This window comes from Alosa alosa, chromosome 24, assembly GCF_017589495.1.
Source record: "Alosa alosa isolate M-15738 ecotype Scorff River chromosome 24, AALO_Geno_1.1, whole genome shotgun sequence".
Classification (NCBI taxonomy): Eukaryota; Metazoa; Chordata; class Actinopteri; order Clupeiformes; family Clupeidae; genus Alosa; species Alosa alosa.
The window spans coordinates 13,265,977-13,286,645 of NC_063212.1; the positions used below are offsets into that span (position 1 = coordinate 13,265,977).

Sequence of the window (20,669 nt, forward strand, 5' to 3'; positions counted from 1 at the left end):
GAGTCATTCTTCATTAAATTCTTAATTTTGCACAAGCGTGCGTTACACTCCAATCCAGGAAATGTGCAGGACTAATTTATACCATCAATTTAAAGCCTGACGTCATTGACAGTGGACAGTGGTTTGAATGACAGAACTTGCTAGCCCAAACAACGCCACTTAATAGACACATGTGTTACAAGGTTGTTGTTTGAGCGAAAGTGGCGTCGTACCATGGTGGTTTACCAATGACGAAGCTAAGTGATGCAGAAAGGCATTAGGCATACTCACCAATCTGAAGTTGCACAATTTCAATCGCAATCCCGATATCTCAAATAAATCACAATTAGATATTTTCGTGCAGCCCTAGTGTAGGCTAGTTCCAGATGATAAATGACCTTGACTAACACTACAACCAATTTCTCAATTTTAGTTAGCAAATGAATAACACATTTTTTTATTTGAGATAATGATTTTTGGGGGGTTGCATTTTGGACCATTGCAATATAACTTCAACCCCCTAACCTCTTCATTTGCCTCAGAAATGAACTCAGCATCCCTGAAAACCTATGATTTGATAACAGAACCATAAAAATTGACCCATTAGGTGCCGAGATATGCTATTCTTATTTTTTGTATAACTATTTGGGAACCATTTTGGAAATATGCCAATAAACTTTGCCACTGCCTAAATTTAATGCCATCATCCAGAAATGTTGACTAGATGTCCTACAGTAAGAATACCAAAAATGCAAAAACCTCAATAACTTCAGCTGGTTTTCCTCCTGACTATAGTGTCAATGTTCACTTCCTGTGTTTACAGCTTTCATAAATGAGCCAACTTTCTAAACTCTAAAATCTACTAATATGGTCAGAATAAACTATAAACTATTTTGCCATAGAAGTTTAGGGACTGCTTATAGGACTTCCAGCCTGATTGACTAGGCTAGTTTGGAGATCTTATTGCCAAAGGGGACACAGGATTTAGAAGTACAGTGCAATGCAAATATCTGCACAAAGTCAAACCCACATTTGTTGTCACCCTTACAGTTCAATCATTGGATTATAGTAATGTTCAAACGGTTTCACCCTTACAGTACAGTTCAGTCATGGGATTAGTTTCAAACTGTTTCACCTTAATTAGAATCACAGATGTATTTGTATGTTGCATTCATTCATTCAGCCTATTTCACACATGCAATTTTTTGCTATTTAAGTGTTGTTTTATGGTGCATATTGCTTATTGAGAAGCTTATTAAGTTTCAAGTTGAAACATTTAATTGTTTCATTTTGTGACATCTTTTTGATTCAGGATCTTTTACAATTTTAAAACCATTCATTGTATGTTTTCGTTGAATGTTTATGGCAGACAAAATATGTTTTATTTGAAATCATGTCGGACCATGTTGGAAATAGGTTTAACACATTATCCTTATATATCAATTTACTATTAACTCACTATTAATGTGGAGCACATTTAACAGAACCATTAACTGATTTATTGACATTTTTACAAAGTATGCCCAAGCACAACACCTGTGCATGTGCAAACTATCTCTTGAAAGATAGACAACATGGCAACACAAATAAATACAACACAAACATGTTTGACAGTGAATGTAAAAACAATGTGAACTAAAATATGCAAACAGCACGATACCAGAGTTAAGTATCGTTATCGTACAAGACACATTTGTTTTGAAGCCTATTTCGGAAAGTCTATCTATCAACCTTAAATTCAATTAAGAAAAGAAATGCTTAAAGAATGCCAATTTGGTCATTGTGCAATCCAAGATAATGGCTGATCTAAGAATCCCTTAACTGTGCTCTAATTTCCCACGGACCGATTTCCAGTCTTAAAAAAAAGTACTGCAAAGGATTGATTGCATGGCTTTTTTCCTTTTCCATAACTGCACACCGTTGACCAACAGTCAGGACAAAAATCAGTTGATATTCCTATGAACTGAGGCTGAGCGATCCCATTTTACATCTTAGAGTAAGGACAGGGCTCATGAATTAACCATCATGGTCTTAAAGCCTGAAATAGTATTTTCATTTCCAAGTAACAGCACATTTATTTTTGACAACTTAACAAATGCCCTCACAGTGTTTTCAAATACCCCATTCCTATTCACAGTTAAAACCATTTCTTGAGCATTCAAGAGGTAAGGTGTTGTGAGAATTGGTGCTAAACAGGGGGTGAATATATAAGAATATATTGTTTAATTAAAAAAAAAAAAACAATTATAAAGTGCCTTTCCCTCGTTGCGTTCAAATGAAATCATTCCAGGTCATCAAATGTGAGTGGGAGCGCCTTGGCTGGATCAATGGTGGCCAAGAGGGCTGGCACAGCAAAGCAGGACAGGAAACGAGCCTTGAGAGACGCATAAGCTGGATTGGTGTCAAACTTCTTCTTTACTAATCTTCTCACAGCCACCAACTGCTCCTCAGACTTTTCATCACTAGCTGCCTCTCTGAGATTGACAGGTAGGACCTTTAGAGAATCTTTAAACAATGATGTCCTGGCCTTCATGAGACTCTGCAAAGTTTTGATGCTGCTTACAAAGGGTGGGATGTATGGCTGAGGGTGATCCAACTGAGAGATAGCCCCACTCCTCTCCTTCATCCAGCTTTGCACAGTGTTAACGTCCTCCATGAACATGAGGTTTGGATCATAATAATTCCCAGAGTCTGGAGTTTGATTTCGATTGGGTGCAGGTAGCAATGTAACCAAATGCCGAGGCACCGTGACCACAGGGGTGATCGGCGGTCGGGAGGCGTGCTGGACTTTGACCAGGTGCAGCCAACGGAGAGGCAAAGAGGGGGTTTGTTTTGAGCAGAGGGGGCCTCTGTGCTGCTGTTCCAGGAGCTGATGGTAATGCTTGCGATGTGGCAAGAGGTGAAGTGGTGAAGTACGTCATGGCTGGGGACGCTGTAGAGCATCTATCTTGGACGCTGGGCGAAGAAGTGGTCACTGGGGTGCCGGGGGTACTGGCCCTGACTAAGTTGGGCATGGTACCAGCTGGCATCATGACAGGGGTAGGGACAGGGACATTGGACAAACTGAAGACAATGGTACCTGGGGGGACACCAGGCATGTTTACAGGAATGTTTGCTTGGGTGATGCTACTTGTACAAGTAGAAGGGCTGGATGAAGTGGAACCGGCTGCTGGTGAATGAGTCAGTATGCTGTTGCCAACCAGCTTACTTGGGTCTTGGGTGCTCACAGGCATTTGCACAGTTGGAGTAATAATCCAGGCGACCGGAGACGCTTGTTGGACGTATTTGTCCAGGCGTGGTCTCTTACGTTGGGGATGGTTTTTGGCATTGGAAGCTGCCTCTTCCATTAGCTCCTTGGCTTTAGTAGTAGGTTTCCTTGTGCGCTTAGATGGCCTGGTACCTTCAGGTTTGGAAACAGGTGTGCTAACAGGTTTGCTAGGTGTGGACTGAGGGGGCATTACAGGCATTAGAAAGATTTGAGGCATCTGTGGAAACCTTAGCTGAGATGGTGTTTGCTGTTTTTTACAGGGCTGTAACTGCTGAGCAATCAGAGGCTGTGCCACTTGGACCACTTGAGTCTGCATTGGCTGAGGATGCTGGATCTGCTGAGGTTGCTGTAGCTGGAACAACACCTGCTGATGCTGCTGGGGCTGCATGTGACTGACCTGCGAGGATACTGAAGCTTTTTCACTTTGCTGCTTCTGTTTGATCAGCATGCTAACCGTCGGCTGAGCTGCAGATGTAGACACTCCTATGAGGGGGAAAAAATATGGTGAATAAGCTTTGCTTACTTCTACACATTTACAAATGGACTATTTCATTGCAAAGTTCATGTAATCACTCTCCTTTGGACTAATTTCTTAGTGAGCTATTGTGCTTAATGTAGACAATACCTGGGCTAGGATGGGTTCCAGTAGGACCCTAAAGGAAAAAGACAAAACAAGCAGTTACTGTACCTCCACAATCACAAAATTTAACACTGTATGTGAATGGTAATTTTACTTACTGGAGTCTTTCGAGCTGAAATCACCTTCTTGCAACCCGCTGCATCAATATGAAGAATCTGACGCATAACAATAAGAACTCATAAGATGATAAAAAAAACACAAAATCACCAAATCATATTATAAAACATCATCACCAACAACAACTTTAGGAGAGACATTAACTCACCTTCAAAAACAACCAGAAGACTGTAGTACTTGACAGCTCAACTTCAGCTGAGCGCTTCCTCAGAACATCCGCTTGAAATAACAAAATATGGGAATACATCAAATTAAGCAGATGCCCTTACCTAAAAGGAACATAATGTAGTTCTTAACGGTTTCAAGCTCATTCTGATGCTACATTGATTTATTATACAGAGAATGACGTCTCTGATATTGCCAATGCACATCTAGGACACTTGATAATGCACTATGTAACATTGTTGATCAGGTAGGATCGGATCCCTTTTAGACATTTAATGCCTAACTGGGTACCGTCTTAGAGCTAAATGAAGTTCAACATTGACGCAAAAGGGGCATAGATATCAATTATTCCATTGTGTTCCTTGACCTTTAAAAATCAAATATGTGGAAAGTATATGACAAAATATCTGAGAAATTAAACCCACACCTTCCAGTTCTTGTCTCTCAGACAATGGCAGCGGTATGAGTAAACTGCCCATCCATGAGGCAATGGCTCCCTTGAGCTGCTGCTGACTGCAGAAGGATTTCGATTCACCTCGTCCCAGCAACGCCGGGACACGAGCAGCCTTTCTGGGACCCTTACAGGCACCACTACCGGAGGCTCCATGGTTCACTAGTTTAGACATCTGCATGCTTCCAGCATTGCCTGTGTTTTGTCTCGATTTGTCCCTCTAGAAAGACAGAGGGAGCAGCTGGATTCTCACACAAGACAACAGTAAGTGACATAAACCAATTAAAACTTGGTACAGAAAGACATCATTTGTACTTAAGGTTGTAGGAGGACGAATGTAGTACAGCCAATGCAAGAACACATTAAACTGATCAGGTCCACAAATTCTACTTCCCTTAGTTTAATTATGTTTCAGTGAGAATGTGTTAATGTGTTATTCCAAACTTCCAAAAGCCCTACTTCCATAGGTTTGAAATCTTATGAAAATAAGCCACCAAAACACATGCACTACAAGTTTCCACATGAGCACTTACCTTTTTGAGAATGCTGGCTCCCACCATGCGAACAAAGTTTTTTACATCAAGTTGTGAAACTAGGATCATTTCTTCATCATAAGTCTTTAAATTAAATATGAAATAAGACATGTGAATAAGAAAACATCAAACTGACCCAAAAATGTATGGAAAATTCATGCTTTTTACAGAAAAGAATTTGCAAAGATCAATGATGTTTACTATACCCGTGTCTTTGGTGTCTGGTACAGCTGTGTTTTTACGCGGTTGATCGGTTGACCACTTCCGTCCAACACAGTGTAAAAAGCAGGCAATTGGAAGTCAGGTCTAACACTTTGGGTACTACTCTGGACTGGATCCACAAGGTCAGGGGACTTTACCAAAATAAAACGTAACGTTCCTGTTGTCCGCGTGGTTTCGTCTGTCGGTGTAGGCATCCACTTAGACAAGGGAAGGTGGACATATTTAGGCTTTGGAGGAATTGGCTCTTCCTCCTCAGATTCAGAAGATTCAGGAGCTTGCTTATCTTCTTTTCTTCTTAGCCTCTTTTTCTCCTCATCGCTTTCAATGTACGGGACCTCCTCTTCATCTTCTTCATCCTCGCTGTCCTCGTCTTTCTTTTTCACACTTCTCCGAATTTCTTCCTCTTTTCCCTTGTCTGCTTAGTCAAAATTCTTTTGGAGTCAAGGAGATGGGAGATGGAGGAGTTTGAAAAGCTCCTTCTTGCTATCTGCAATGTTTAAAATGGAGCAAATAAAGTGATATGCAATACACTACCCACAGCCTGCCTGCAGTCCGGACCGTTCACATTGGGTGCATCATTCAATGGAAAACACAATTAAGAAGACCCAAGACTGTTGAGTAGCTTAAATCCCTGTTCGGGCATTAATGGGACACAATTCAGCCATGTTGCAGCCATCAAATTCATAATGAACATACTTTCAAGAAACTTTTTTTTTCAGTTTCAAAAACTGATATGATGTCTACTATTATATATGACTACATGATTTTCAAGTCATAGTATTCCATTTTACACAGTGTCCCAACTTTTTTGAAAATGGAGTTGTACTGGTCTGTCATGGGAACCATACCAGTTGTTATGAAAAGATTAACAATGGGAATTGTACTCAAATATTATTACTACAAATATTTTGGGGGGAAGTGGTGAATGGTGTTACTAAAATAACCTGTGTGAGTGTGTGAGAGAGAGAGAGAGAATGAGGGAGATAGATAGACCAAACTTACCATGCGTTTGTTTATTTGTTTCCATTTTTGTAGGCACTGACTGTCAATGCGATTCGGAATCTCAGATGCAATCTTAGCCCATTTACCTATAGAGCAAAATAGACAGCAACAGCAAAAAATTTTTTTTATCTGTATTCCTCAGTATGTCTTTTCAGCTACCAGTAATTTACAAGATGAAATGCATCCGGTGACTTGCGAGATGAAATGCATCTGCTATAAGTTCCAGCTTAAGTTGAAATATGAAACATAAAAACATGAAGCATCCCTTTTCCTTTTACTTTAAGTACACACCGCCGCCGACTTGAGCTGCAAAAGATACAGGAAGTCATTCATTTTCAATGGAAGCCGGCTTCTCTCAGCTGCAAGAAGCGGCAAATCCGTCGGCCTCACGTTTTGGGTGTCTTGAGCGACTTGAGCGTCAAGCAGAAAGTTGTAATTTGGTCAACTTTATGCTAATGAGCTATGATGCGGTTCAGCGGCAAACAACAAGCAACGTAGAATGCTACTACATCAGAGCGGCCAAAGGGTCAAAAGCATCCCCATACTTTTTACCAAGCGTCCTTGACAGGGCGGCCAGAGCTTCTTTTGTAGCTCAAGTCGGCGGCGGTGTGTACGTACAGTTACTGACATCAAACTCACCAACTCCATATTTGTTTACTGCTCGTATCAGCATGTTCACTTCCTCTCTAGTCCAAGGGCCTTTCTTCACATCATCAGAGAGGCAGTCCAAATATCTGTCAAACCATAACCATGAGGCCTTTATCATTAAAAATGTCAAACTGTCACTATGACAGTTTGCAGTATACAGTGATATGCTATGACGGAGCAAATGGTGCTGCACAAATTACATTATAAACCAATAGATGAACAGTGCAAAGTGATTAACCATTTGTATTTTAATTTGTATTACATATACTAATTCGTATTCTTGGACTGTTAAATTCACATAAAAAAGCAGAAATTATCCATTAAAATTGTTGATAATTCTATAAACCAATGCTAAAAATTATGAATAAAATAAATAAAAATAAAAGACAAAACAAAGTTTAAACTGAAACCAATATTGAGAAGCATAACGGGCTTCCAGGGTTTGTAGATCACCACATCACTACATGTGAAACCCTTCATTATTAACAGAGGATTACCTGTCTCGAACTTGTGAATCCGTCCGGCCTGGTACATCAAATCTGATTCTCCACCAATTCGGGACACCATACTTCTCTACTGCTTTCAATAACAACTGCAACAGAAGCAGACACACATCAGTAAGAGCACAGATAATGTATATGTTGTACTGTAATGTTAAACATGTCACCAGCAGAGAGAAAAAAAGAAGTCCCGCACCCTGTCCTTTATGCATGCAAATACTTTAATTCACACAACGTTTCGGTCACACAGAGTTAAACGCAGTGTGAAATAAAGTATTTGCATGCGTAAAGGACAGTATGTGGGACTTCTTCAACACGCATTACTGGTGACCTGAACTGAATAATGTTGGCACTAACACCCCCCACACACACACACACACTCACACAACTAAAGTAATGCAAGTGGAAAAGTAAGAGTTTGTAGATAATGACTTTTTATCTAGCATCCAAAGTAAATATAAAATACCTCATCCTCATCTTTAGACCAGGGACCTTTTTTGATGGAAGGATCAAGAACTTGACCCCAACGATATACCACCTGGCTAGCATCCCTCCCATCCAGGAAATAGGATACTGCAAGAATGGGCAAAATAGACATGGAGTCAACAAACTACGAACTTCTACAATGATTTAAAACCTCAGAACCTCAACCTCAGTTGGGGGCTTTCCTGGAATTATAGGAAGCATGGAAGTATAATAATGGCTTATTTAGCCAGTATTTCTAAACATTTCTCATATAGATTAAAGTCAAAACTTACTCTGTGTGTGTGGAATGAAGTTTCCAATACGATATTTCTGCACCAAATGTCTGAGATGATCGTCCTCCTCTTTAGTCCATTCTCTTTTCTTAAAGTCTTTGTAGATATAGCGTTGGTGTGTCTGAAAGCACATGAAGGCTGTTCTGTTGGTCTAAAAAAAGGGAAAAACCAAGTTAGTCAAGTGATCAAACTTCTACAGCTTAATGTGATAAATATCAAGTCAGAGCAATTCCACACTAAAGTCGAACACACATCAAGCTAATTTCAAACAACTAGGTCCAAGCCTGACTGATTGTTGAGTGTCCTTGTGTCCTGTGTTGGGCCAAAAATGTTCCACTGGAACACTTCGCAAAGAATACTGTCAACGGGCAACTAGCACATACATTCTGTGCCTGTAGGGAATATCTGATAATAACACTCGGACTTAGCAGCCAATCGGTGAAAACCTTTTTTTACGGACAGCTCTGACACGTTGAATCCACCGCAAACCTGTCGACGGACGTACACACTGTACCAGTTCTGCTCACAGAAGCTTTTTGGCCCAATATCATCAGACGTTCGACTGTCAGCTTGGTGTATGCAGAGCTTACCAGTAGATGCTTCTGTAAGTATTTTTGTTAAAGTGAAATAAGGATGTTTGCCTGGTCTGCCCAGACATGCCATACCCCCATTTGTTCTGCAATCTCCTCCCAGTTGTGACCTTGGTTCTCCTCGACAATGGATTTGAGTTTCTCAATCTCATCTGGCTTCCATGAGGACTTGTTTACAGAGGGGTGCAAATAGTTCTGCCAGAACTGTTTCAAGTCCTCAGCCTTTCGCTTGCCTTCAAACTACATGGGGATGGATGGACAACAGGGTTCATCAACAGTTATTCAACAAACAAAGTATAAGTATATATACTCTTTTGATCCCTTGAGGGAAATTTGGTCTCTGCATTTATCCCAATCCATGAATTAGTGAAACACACACAGCACACAGTGTACACACAGTGAGGTGAAGCACACACTAATCCCGGCGCAGTGAGCTGCCTGCATCAACAGCGGCGTTCGGGGAGCAGTGAGGGGTTAGGTGCCTTGCTCAAGGGCACTTCAGCCGTGCCTACTGGTCGGGGTTCGAACCGGCAACCCTCCGGTTACAGGTCCGAAGTGCTAACCAGTAGGACACGGCTGCCCACTAACAAATAAATATGCTTATGATATACATATCGCAATATAATTATCACAATAATTATCAGTTAACTACTCAACTCCACCATTCTATTAAAATATCTTCCATTTCTTAATGACTTACATCGATATTTGATATTTTCTCCCAGTCATGGTCATCATTACGTTCTCCCATCAGGTCATTTTCACTTAATGCTCTTTTTTAAATGAAAAAAAACAAACAAGAAAAATCAACAACCACACAGATCCTCTCCACATAGTGTGTGTGTGTGTGTGTGTGTGTGTGGGGGATGATTAACAAATGACACCAGACAACATACAAAAACATGTACAACACAGAAAGTCGAACACGGTATGTGTTTCCAAATTGTTTCCAAAATGCTATATCCACCATTTTAATGAATTTTCATAATAGTTATTTTACATTGTTTTCAAAGTAATCGTAGTAGAACTGTAATTGGGTATTGTTATTTGATTTATAATCAATAATCAAAACAACACAACTGCAATCTGATTAATATTACCTGAAATACACAATTAAATAGCCTGATGAGACAAAATCAAAGAAACAAATACCTTATTTTTGCAATTCCCATATCTAGGTCTTGAATTTGCTTTTGTAGCATTTCCTTCTCCGTTCCTTCAACTTTCGAGGCTTTGTCTCTTAAGTACTCCATTCTTGAAACAATGTTATGGAAATAAACATAAATTAATGAATAAATCAATGTATTGAATGTATTGTACTGCATATAATAAAAATAAGAGATAGTTCACGTGATCTTTAACTCACTTGGACAGTTTGGGCTGAATCAGACGCTTCATCGTGTCTTGGACGACTGCACTGATTAATAAAGACTTCTGCCATCCCTCCCCTGAGCAAGATTATAAATACATCAGATCAGAGCACAGTACTGAATCTATAGACATCAGCTCTAGGATGATCGTATATCGATAACTTACATCGTTTGATAGATTTCTCATCACAAGGCTTTGTTCCTGAAATCATTTTCTCTTTAGCTTCAGGATTTGCAGGAGGTCCCTGTGGAAATAAGGATGTTATGTGTGTGTGTGTGTGATCTAAGTTGCTTATATTTTCAAAACTGGCAATATGACAAAATAAAATGTTTATCATATACAGATAGTTGAAAGGAAAGCAGGCACAATCAACTTTCGTGTCATCTTAGATGTTTTACATTTACTTCATCACCCGGAGAGAAGAAATACTCTTTTCTGATTGGCTGGCGGGGTGGCTTTTAATTCTGAATAACGGGACACCTATGAAGTAGATCTGGTAAAAAAAAAGTTAAATCGCTGTGCTTATGAATGGTAACTATAACAACCATAGTAGGACGACGGTTGAGCCTGGAGGCAGGCTTTGCAACAATTATGGAATCAACTGTAAACAAGTTGACTGTCCACGCTATCACTGCTATAGGGCCAACGGAAGTTGAACAACAAGCTGAACAAGTGGGCTTCTTTTTAAACGGAACCGCGTGTTTGCTTTGCGTGCTATAAAGGCATGGCTTTACAGTGGCAACCGGGTGATAAGCGGGATAACGGCCTTCGAGGTGTGTCCAGTTATAACGGAATTAATGGACTTGGGCGGAGGCAACTGCAACTCCGCTGCGTGTCGGGGAGTTCTTTGCCCCTAGCCCTCGTCCATTAAAGGATAATTCCGGTATTTAGCACTTTGAGTCCCTGATTTGTTTTGGATGAACTAGAGTGGTGGACACCGAAATTTTGACGATTGGTCCTGTCTCGACTTTTCTGACTTGTTTTGAATAGCCTTTACTGCTTCAGAGTGGCTGCCTACAGGCATGCACAAACATGTCCTTAAAACAACCCTTAACGTTCGTTTTCAAAATTGCGACACCTCACAACCACATATAAACTTCCGCTCAATATTTGAGCCTTAAGCATAGACCAGTGGTTCTCAAACTTTTTCTTTCATTCCCCACTTTGATCAAGGGGGCATTTTCGAGCCCCACCTCTCCCTTATCACTCTAAGAAAGTGGTAGGTCAAGCTTAAAATTGACAAACATATTGAAATAATAACAAGTTCTAAATATATCCTCTTCAGCAGAGTTAAAATTAGCTAGTGCTGCAGATATAATAATACATAAATACATAATGTGCCATTGTAAATTAAATACACATATTTCTGTTTTCCAGCAACATATTAGGAAGCATAGGCCAATATTTTACAGCAATATATTCAATGAAATACCAATATGCTGCATTAAATGGATCCATAATCCAGTCATACTGAGCACTGCTGGTTGGGAAATATTTTTTAAATAAACTTTGCAGGGATGTGATGTAGGCCTACTGTTTAATACATGGGATCACAAGAGTGGCTCCCGAATCAGACGTTTCAGCAGGCATAATACTGTCGCGATCGAGGCGCCTGTCCCATACCTCAAGTTTTCTGGTGAATGCAGTAATCTTTTCTGCTAGGTGAGGTAGGTGCTTGTCTTTTTCTTGTAACTGGAGATTTAACTCATTGAGCTTTCCAAATATATCGCTAGGCCAGCTTCGTCAAGAAATGTTAATTAGTGAACGTGCTTGCAGATTCAAACATGTGCTCTTCCTCCAAGAAGAGGCGACTGGGAGCTCAAACACACGCGACAGCACTTTACCTCGGGAAAGCCACCTTGCCTCGCTGTGAAACAGTACAGCCTTTTGGTCAGCTCCCATCTCCTCGCAAAGTGCGGAGAATAGACACGCTTTTAAGGGCCGGGTCTTGATGAAATTCACCACTCTCACAACCTCGTTCAAAATCTCATTCAGGTCGGGACTAACTAAGCTGCCTTGACACGAGCGCTTCCCTATGAATAACACAGTGCGTCCACTGCGCATCGGGTGCTACCTGGGCCTATGCTACAGATAAAATAAATAAATAAAAAAACTCCTGTTTTTCACATTAGGTCGCGCCCCACAGTTTCAGAAACGCTGGTATAGACGGTGGCGCAGCAATATCAACGTCCAATGAGTCTTCCAACAAAAATCAATGGGATTTTACAAAATGCCAAATAAAACACGACAGAAACTGTATTTCGCTATGCTACTTGTTTTGGAACATCAACGAACACCACTAACCACTCAGTGAGTTGCAGTTTTGAAAACGAACATTAAGGGTTGCTTTAAGGACATGTTTGTGCATGCCTGTAGGCAGCCACTCTGAAGTAGTCAAAGGCGATTCAAAACAAGTCAGAAAAGTCAAGACAGGACCCATCGTCAAAATTTCGGTGTCCACCACTCTAGTTAATCCAAAACAAACCAGAAAAGGGACTCAAAGTGCTAAATACCGGAATTATCCTTTAATTCCGTATAACAGGACACCTCAGCGGCCGTAATCCCTTACATACAGACCCTTTCAACAAGAAAATTAAGCAATAAGCCTCTAAGGGAGGTTTTAGGCACTCCGCTAGCGTGTCGACTCGTGCCTAACAACACCCCTTAGCTGTTGTAGAAACAGTGTAACCTACGGCCTCTAGGGGCTTATTGAATCAGCGTAACCTACGGACTCGAGTGGCTTATTGCTTTTCTAAAACTGTTGCTATAAATACCTGGCAAAGTTTCATAAAGTAAAGGCAAAGCAACGAGAAATGTAACGATTTATTCATAGATAATCATTCTTCTGCAAAGAAATATATTTCCTCTATCTGAATGGTTGCCAAGCAACGTCAAGAGACGCAGCTACTTTAACTTTTGTATCAAGTTATGGTAGCACAGTAATATAGAACGGAATGCGGTCAAGGTGAATGTTTGTGCTGGATTTTACAACGGCACCGAACGCGATTCAGCCAATCATAATCAAGGACCGGAACGATTTAGAAACAAAAACAATGCTTGAACATTCTATTTTGTTCCCAATCTACTTCTGCTTCATTAAGATAACATATGGAATGTTAAAACGGAAGCCTTGTGGGAACAACTATGATGCTGATAATGGAACTCTCATAGTATATATATCTATGGTAACTATCTTGAAACGGTCTTTCAGCTAACACTTTTATCCAAAGCAACTTTCAAAAAATAGATCGGTGCATCCCTATGAAAGAGGTAATAATACTGGCTCATCAGGCCAACCCTTACCAGACCAGTGACCTTGTCCTTGAAGTAGGGTTTCATAAAGTTTCCAATAAATAAATTATTTGATGGCACCCGTGGATTTGAAGCAGCAGAGCCATGCACATGACCCTCAAGCTCTCTCTGTGGAAACAAATTACACACATATTACGTACATATTATGCACATATTACAGGTCAAAGAATTTCAAAATGGCATTTACATTATTTTCTGACTATCAATATTTGGCAAGACTTTGGAAGGCCTCTTGCTCCCATAACATCAACACTGAAAACACATAAAAGTAAGTTAGAGAAGAAAAGGCTGATTTCAATCACTTTGAGAGGACAATTTTCTCAAATGTAAGAACATATTAATACCAGTGCCTTACATTAGGGTTTATTAATATGCAGCCCTCATGCCTATAATCTGTAAACTTCCAAAAATTGGAAGGAAATGGTCACTTCCCCAAAAAAAATCTCAAAAGCATTTCTTCACCTGTTGTTGTTTGTTATCCTGCAGAAGTTTTTCAAGTTCTGACAACTTCTCTTTCACCACTTCTTGATATACCAGGTTCATTTCCAAGCAGGTTTCTGTATTCAAAGGTAGTTCAAAATCCTCGTCATCGCTGTTTTCTTCACTCTTTCATAATAAAAGGAAAATATGTGTCAATATGTGTGGACAAAAACTCAGTGGTAAATGTTTATCTTGTGTGGTCAGAATTTCATTGTAATTTAGTATTTATTAAACATTCAACATCATATACATATTTCACATTTGTTCATCAACTTTGTTGGGTCTGGCCAACTAACAGAGTGGAAACATTACATTACATTACATTACATTACATTTGGCTGACGCTTTTTTAACCAAAGCAACTAACAACATGGTAAACAGTAAGTTTTAGAACAATTCTGACAATTTTTAGGACAGTTTAAAAAACATTAGAGTACAGTAAGAATAAGTGCGTCGGTGAGTGCTGTTTTTAACAGTTATTTGTCAGTTTAAAACGGCTGGTGAGTGCTAGGATCAGTAAGACTTGTTGTAAGTGTTGCTATGAGAGTAGATGTTCTCTAAAGAGCTGGAAACAGACCCGGAAACAGAGTGACATCCTTGTAAAACGCTTAGAGGTTGAAGTTTTACTTCCCTTTGCACCCACTTCATGACATCCCCCACCACATAAAGAATCTAATTCTGTAGGAAATACAGACTGGATGTTATATGTTATTGGGCCCCTACTTGAAATTGTGGAAATATGTGTACATGGATTCACAACAAGCCGTGTACAACAAGGATTTTTACATTTTCTCTGTGAAAGTTAAAAATGAGGAGAAAATAAGAGCAAAGTTGACATACAGCACATACTTACCATTGCCCTTTCAGAGCTGCCCCCATCATCTGTGGATTCATAAAGATAAGTCAATGACATATAATGGAGCCAAACTGAACAATCAGATGTACAGTTGGTTGCAAAACTTTGCATCAATTTACTTTAAAATGACAAGAGGTGTGAAACGAAAAAAACAGTTATCAACAAACATGATTATACTGCAGGATACTTAATGGCAGTTTTTTTAACTAATGTTGCCTCATCATTAACTCATTGAGTACCAAAAACGTAATATTATGTTTTTCCTTCCCATGCGTTGAGTGCCAAAAACGTAATATTTAGGTTTACGTTTTTAGCTTTTTTTTAATTACGAAACTAGACACTCTAACAGCACAATTTTGTAACTATCACAATTTTGGGAACTCTGTGATAAATGGAAATGAAATATATGACGATCGAAAACTCATGAAAACGCACAATCTGGACATTTTATCAAAACTCGGTTGCCGCTTTGGGTCGAATCAGTGACGCATGCCCGTTATCTCAAAACCAGGCCATTTTCGTGGGTCTATCACTAGGTGGCAGTCTCGCCAGGTCTCGCTGATCACTTCCCGGAAAGTTTACAGGCAACACTTAATATTTCATGAAAGACGTTATATCTCCATTTCTAGAAAAAAACAGCGATTTTAATGAAAACTAGCCAATGTTTAGCTTGGGTTTTCTCAGGAACAGAGGCGTGTAGAAATACATGGTTTGCAACCACTAAGAGCTCTCACCTTTTAAACGAGCCATTGTATGTGTTCATACCTATAACACAGAATATGCTGTGGCTGTACAAAAATCATCAACAATGGTCTAGATTGCTGGCACTCTAGGAAAAAGCTTCCGAAAACAGTTTGCCATTCAAAGAGTTAAAGTCACAAAAATGGCTGAAGTGATAGTGAATTGTTTTAAAAATTAAAACAACGCAACAGTTTGAATCTCAATGTTCTGTAATGCGTTGTGTGTCTTCCCTTTGCCTAAAGCTCCTCCAATCTCCCCTTGGGGATCAATCAAGTCTCTCTCTCTCTCTCTCTCTCTCTCTCTCTCTCTCTCTCTCGTCAAATGGCTGCCAAAATTAACACTTAATCTGTATAGTATAATTAATGGTCATCATAAATATGAAGAGATACAACTAAGAACGTACCACTTAGATGATCAGTACCCAGGCCAAGCTTCTCCTCCAATTGTTTTATCTCTAACTGAATCTTTAAATGCTTTGCATCAAGGCTGCTTACATTCTGAAAAGGAGACGGCATCAAATAAATGCAAATAAATAATTAAACATTACATTACCATTAAAAAAAACAACAGTAGAATCAAACAAATCTGAAATCATATTATCATAATAGACTTATAATGATTACATAAATAATAGCGAGCCTTCACAATAGCCAGAAACATTTACAAACTATTATAAACAGGGGTTGGACAAAATAAAGAAACATCACGCTAAATGACAATTTTCTCATTCAATATTGAGCTGGTTCTCCCTTTGACATCAATAACTGCTTCAAAACTTCAATGAATACAGTAACACAAGTTTTAGACAGTTGCTGGGAAATTTTAATTAATACCTTAAGCAGAACCTGTTCCAGCTCTTTCAAAGAAAATTACCTGGGGATGACCTTACTTGCTGATCCAAAACACACCAGAAATGTTCAGATCTGGTGATTTTGGGGGCCTATCCAACAGTCTCACACCACTGCTGTGTTCTTTGAGCCAGTCTTTAGCTATTCTATCAGTTGGTGTTTCCATTATTTTGTCCAACCGCTAAAATGAATTAGTAAAACACTTACATCCAACGTGTCATCATCACCATCTTCTGAGTCGCCATCTGCCAAATACAAAAAAAGACAACAGAATGTTTAGTACTTGTACTGTACTTTGAATTGCCACCCAACAATGTTGGTGGTATTTTTTGTAGCTCAGTCCGGTGGGGGGGGTATGGGCAACAATAGCGGGAGGGGATAAAATAAAATAAATAAATAAGTAGAGTTGCAAATCTTCAGGAGTACAGGAGTCTAATTGCTGAAGGGTAGAAGCTGTTATTGAAGCGCATCGTTCCAGTCTTCAGAGATCTATAGCGTCTTCCAGAGGGCAGAAGTTGGAAGAGATCATGGCTCGGATGTGAGGTGTCCCTGATGATCTTGGTTGTTCGGTTCAAGCTGCGTTCAGCATACAGGGAGTGGACTGATGGAAGGTCACAACCAGTGATGTTGGAGGCTTTGGTGACAACTCTCTCTTAATTCCCTCTTGGTGCGACTGTCAGAGCTCCCATACCAGACGGTGATTGAAGATGAGATAATGCTTTCAATGATGGCTTTGTAGAAGAGCACCAAAAGGGTATGCAAGAAACCAAAGGGTCCCCTAGATTTCATTCGCAGACATCAGTATGGAAAACTTTTGAAACTCACCTAAGGAGCTGCATGATGACACATCTGAATTGCCATCTGCGTCAAAATATTTTTCAAGTGCTAAAATTTGTTGTTGAACCTTCTCCCTCTGTGTAATCAAGTCTACTGATTCAGGAACATTTTCCATAGCATCTGTAATATAAAAATAATACCATATCAACATAATCAAGAATTTTAGAATCTACCACTAGCTTTAATCAACTTGACTTTCACAAACTGAAAAGTAAAAAAAGAAGGTTAGGCTTGATCAACCTTGGGGACATATTGCTTTTGTAAAACAAACTCAGTTATAAAAAAAAAAAAAAATATTTGTGTATAACAGTGCCACTTAGTGGTCTAATGATGCCATTTTTATTTTTAGTTTCATCTATATCAGGGTTTCTCAAAGTTTTGATTGGTGAGGGCCAATTCAGGAACCCAACATTGAACTGAGGGCCGCCAAAGGGGCAGGGGGAGAAAAAAAAAAAAAAACAACCTGGAAAAAAAATCCCATTTGTAATCATTTTAATGACCAGGTTGCATCTCTACAGTTTATATTTATTGCATTAAACACATTTTAATTCATAACTGAGGCTAAACCTGGCAAAATCTTAAGAAAAATTGCAATGCACACACAATCCCTGGGGTTCTCTACCCTCAACAGACAAATTTGGGATAACTGTTCTGGTTGCAGTCCATTTCAAGTACAAACTTATTCAAAACAGTCTCAGTGTGCCTTGCTTCTTATTAGCATAGGCCTTATTCAGGGCCAATTCCAGCTACCAAAGCACCACAGGAAAACCTGACGGCCACTAAACACCACTAAACGGAGATTAATTATTTTCAAAGCACACAGTACAGTTGTACAGTTTTAACAGTTTTACAGATGTTATCAGATGTTATCGCAGGCCGCCAAAAATGTTTCCGCGGGCCTCATTGGGCCCCGGGCCGCACTTTGAGAACCTATGATCTATATTGTATTTAAAGACATGGTGATGATTGGTAATGTGTATGAAAAACCTGCACTGGTTCTGAACAGAATTTGTTTTTTTTTTTAGGGGAGTGAGTGTAACGGTAGTTGAAATAGGTTATTATAAATCCTAATTGTAAATAGGTAGGTTATGCAGTGTCATAAACAAATGTAGGCTACACACAGAAATGTTCATGAAAAACGGCAAAAGAGGGCGGGCATATTTAAAACCCTTGAAGTTGCTACCATACGCATGAAACTCGCCGTGACGTTAGGCTAACTTACATCTCTACTCACCATTCTGATGGAAGTTACTAGGACAGCTGTTAAGCACCTCTTCCTCATTCCTCGAGTCATCCCTTAGCGCCATCATATCGTTTGGCTCCATGTTAACAACGCACTGCTGCTGCAAGGAACGAGAAGGGAAGCTTTTACCAACATTACAAGCAACAACCATTACAAGCAACAACCAATATTCAACCATCATGACCACCACCACACCACTAGGTTGATGTTAACTTAATATTTTTCACAAGGCTAAGCTTGTGGTCTTGTAAACCAATTCCATATAAACTCAGTTGTCTGGAGTTAAACAACCGTTGAAATATTCCATTCTCAATTTCTGTTATGCTACAAATGTTGCAGATGTTAAACGTCACGTTAACGTTACCTTAGGTTGCAAGTTAGCTGACTTTAAATTAGCTTCCTATGAGGACATTTCAGTCGTCAGACTTGCATGCAGAAACTAGAAATACATTTACGCCACACCTGCCCATAACTCGGTCAATAACATTACCAGTACGGTGTGAAGTTCTGGCCGAAAATTATGGAGCGGGATAGCTAGCCGAAGTCAGTGCAACAATCTTTGGTCAGTGTAGCCAAAACTTCTTCTTCTTGACCTCTTTACTGGCGGGTTACTACGCCTGTAAAGCTCATACCGCCACCTAATGGAACAGAGAAAAAAGACCCCCCAGTTACTTCTCCAAACTGTGATCACATTCAACCCTCTCTAAACACGACCTACCTTTAACCATATTGCATGTTGCTTTCACGGACAATATAAAAATGCGTTTCTACAATGCTCACATTTTCTTTACAGTCTGGCGGCACCAGAAATCTTTCTTGTCTTATTCCCCAATGCTTAGGCATGCCCTACACACACAGGCATATGCCAGAATAGAAAACGTTTAAAACGTTAACATTATGTTTGAAAGCCTACTTTTCCAATATATTAAAATCCAAATGGCTACTGATCATTACTAATATATATATTTAATATAGAGATAGATTTATTTTCAATGTGGAGATATATTGAAACGGCAAACAGAAAAATAAAATAATGTGTGAACACAGGGGAATGTTCATGTTGTACCAGGAAAAAAAGGAAAGGTATGAAGGATCGAGTATGTGGTGCTGTGGAAAGAGGACCCTAAACGTCTTCTAAATTCCTGGCCCCCCAGCGATTGGTGAAATTATGAAAACATGGGAAAGATGTACTCGACTTAAAAACGGCGTATGTGACTATATCCTAATTCTCTTGCGTGTTGAATTACGCGCAGGTATGTGTCACCGTGCCAACACGACGTCATAAAGCTACAGAAGCAATACTTGACTGAATCAAACGTTGCACATTGCTTCTAAGTTAAATTGAAAAAGTGAACACTAAATTTTTATTTTATTAGAGCCTGTCTATAAAGTTCCGGCCCGCCATGCAGATCAATTCAACATGACGGTGTCCATTTTAAGTTGCTATGGGTAACACCTGGTGGCATGTGGAGAACAGAGGACTGAATTTGTTGTAATATGAGTTTGTTTGTAATATGAGTATATACCCAGATAGCAGGTAACTGTGAAAAAGATCTGTCTGTGATCTACTTGAGATCAGATTTCGTCAGCTGGTAAATGTGTTCTGGGCTACTAGAAGCGTTTCAATTTCGGCGCACCCGTGAAAACGGGGTCCCTAACTTGCGCATTTCATCTAACACTATCTTCTTAATTTTAGGCCACCTGGTAGTGGTGACTAAATAGACTAATCATTAGCTACCATACAAGAACTCATGGGTTGAGGATAATTTTGAAGAACAAAACATAGGCTATTCATAAAGGACTGTTTGTCACCAGACTTGTTAAAGCAACCCGAATAGCCTAACAATTACTGCCTGGAAAATTCTACTCTCTGGAGTTCTCCGTTTCCACTTGTGGATAAGCCCGGTCAACCGGTAAGATGAGTGCCTATTTTATTTCATATGTACAGTAGGTTAAAGTCAAATAGAATACCGTTGTTTTACACGATTTATTAGTTAGCCTATAATGGCACGTTGAGGGATTGTTCGGGTGGTTTATTGTTAGATTGATGTGGATTTCTGGGTTGTTTGTATTTAGGATCCTTGATTTTACATTTGACAACCTGACTG

The 20,669-nt window shown here is 39.6% G+C and overlaps 1 protein-coding gene across 1 annotated transcript; it reads right to left on the reverse strand.

The window, feature by feature from the left end:
• Window positions 1-1,455: 1,455 nt before the first annotated feature.
• Window positions 1,456-19,108, reverse strand: snapc4 (small nuclear RNA activating complex, polypeptide 4). Its single transcript, XM_048236714.1, is given in 27 exon segments — window positions 1,456-2,653; window positions 2,655-3,730; window positions 3,873-3,900; window positions 3,986-4,042; window positions 4,153-4,223; window positions 4,597-4,840; window positions 5,154-5,237; window positions 5,360-5,758; window positions 5,761-5,862; window positions 6,378-6,463; window positions 7,017-7,111; window positions 7,523-7,617; window positions 7,992-8,098; window positions 8,284-8,434; window positions 8,949-9,113; window positions 9,574-9,646; window positions 10,026-10,127; window positions 10,240-10,321; window positions 10,410-10,488; window positions 13,548-13,664; window positions 14,019-14,162; window positions 14,890-14,918; window positions 16,037-16,130; window positions 16,689-16,726; window positions 17,307-17,438; window positions 18,553-18,661; window positions 18,926-19,108. Coding segments are annotated over 26 exon segments (4,116 nt in total). The 5' UTR covers window positions 18,626-18,661; window positions 18,926-19,108; the 3' UTR covers window positions 1,456-2,260.
• Between the last annotated feature and the right edge of the window lie 1,561 nt (window positions 19,109-20,669).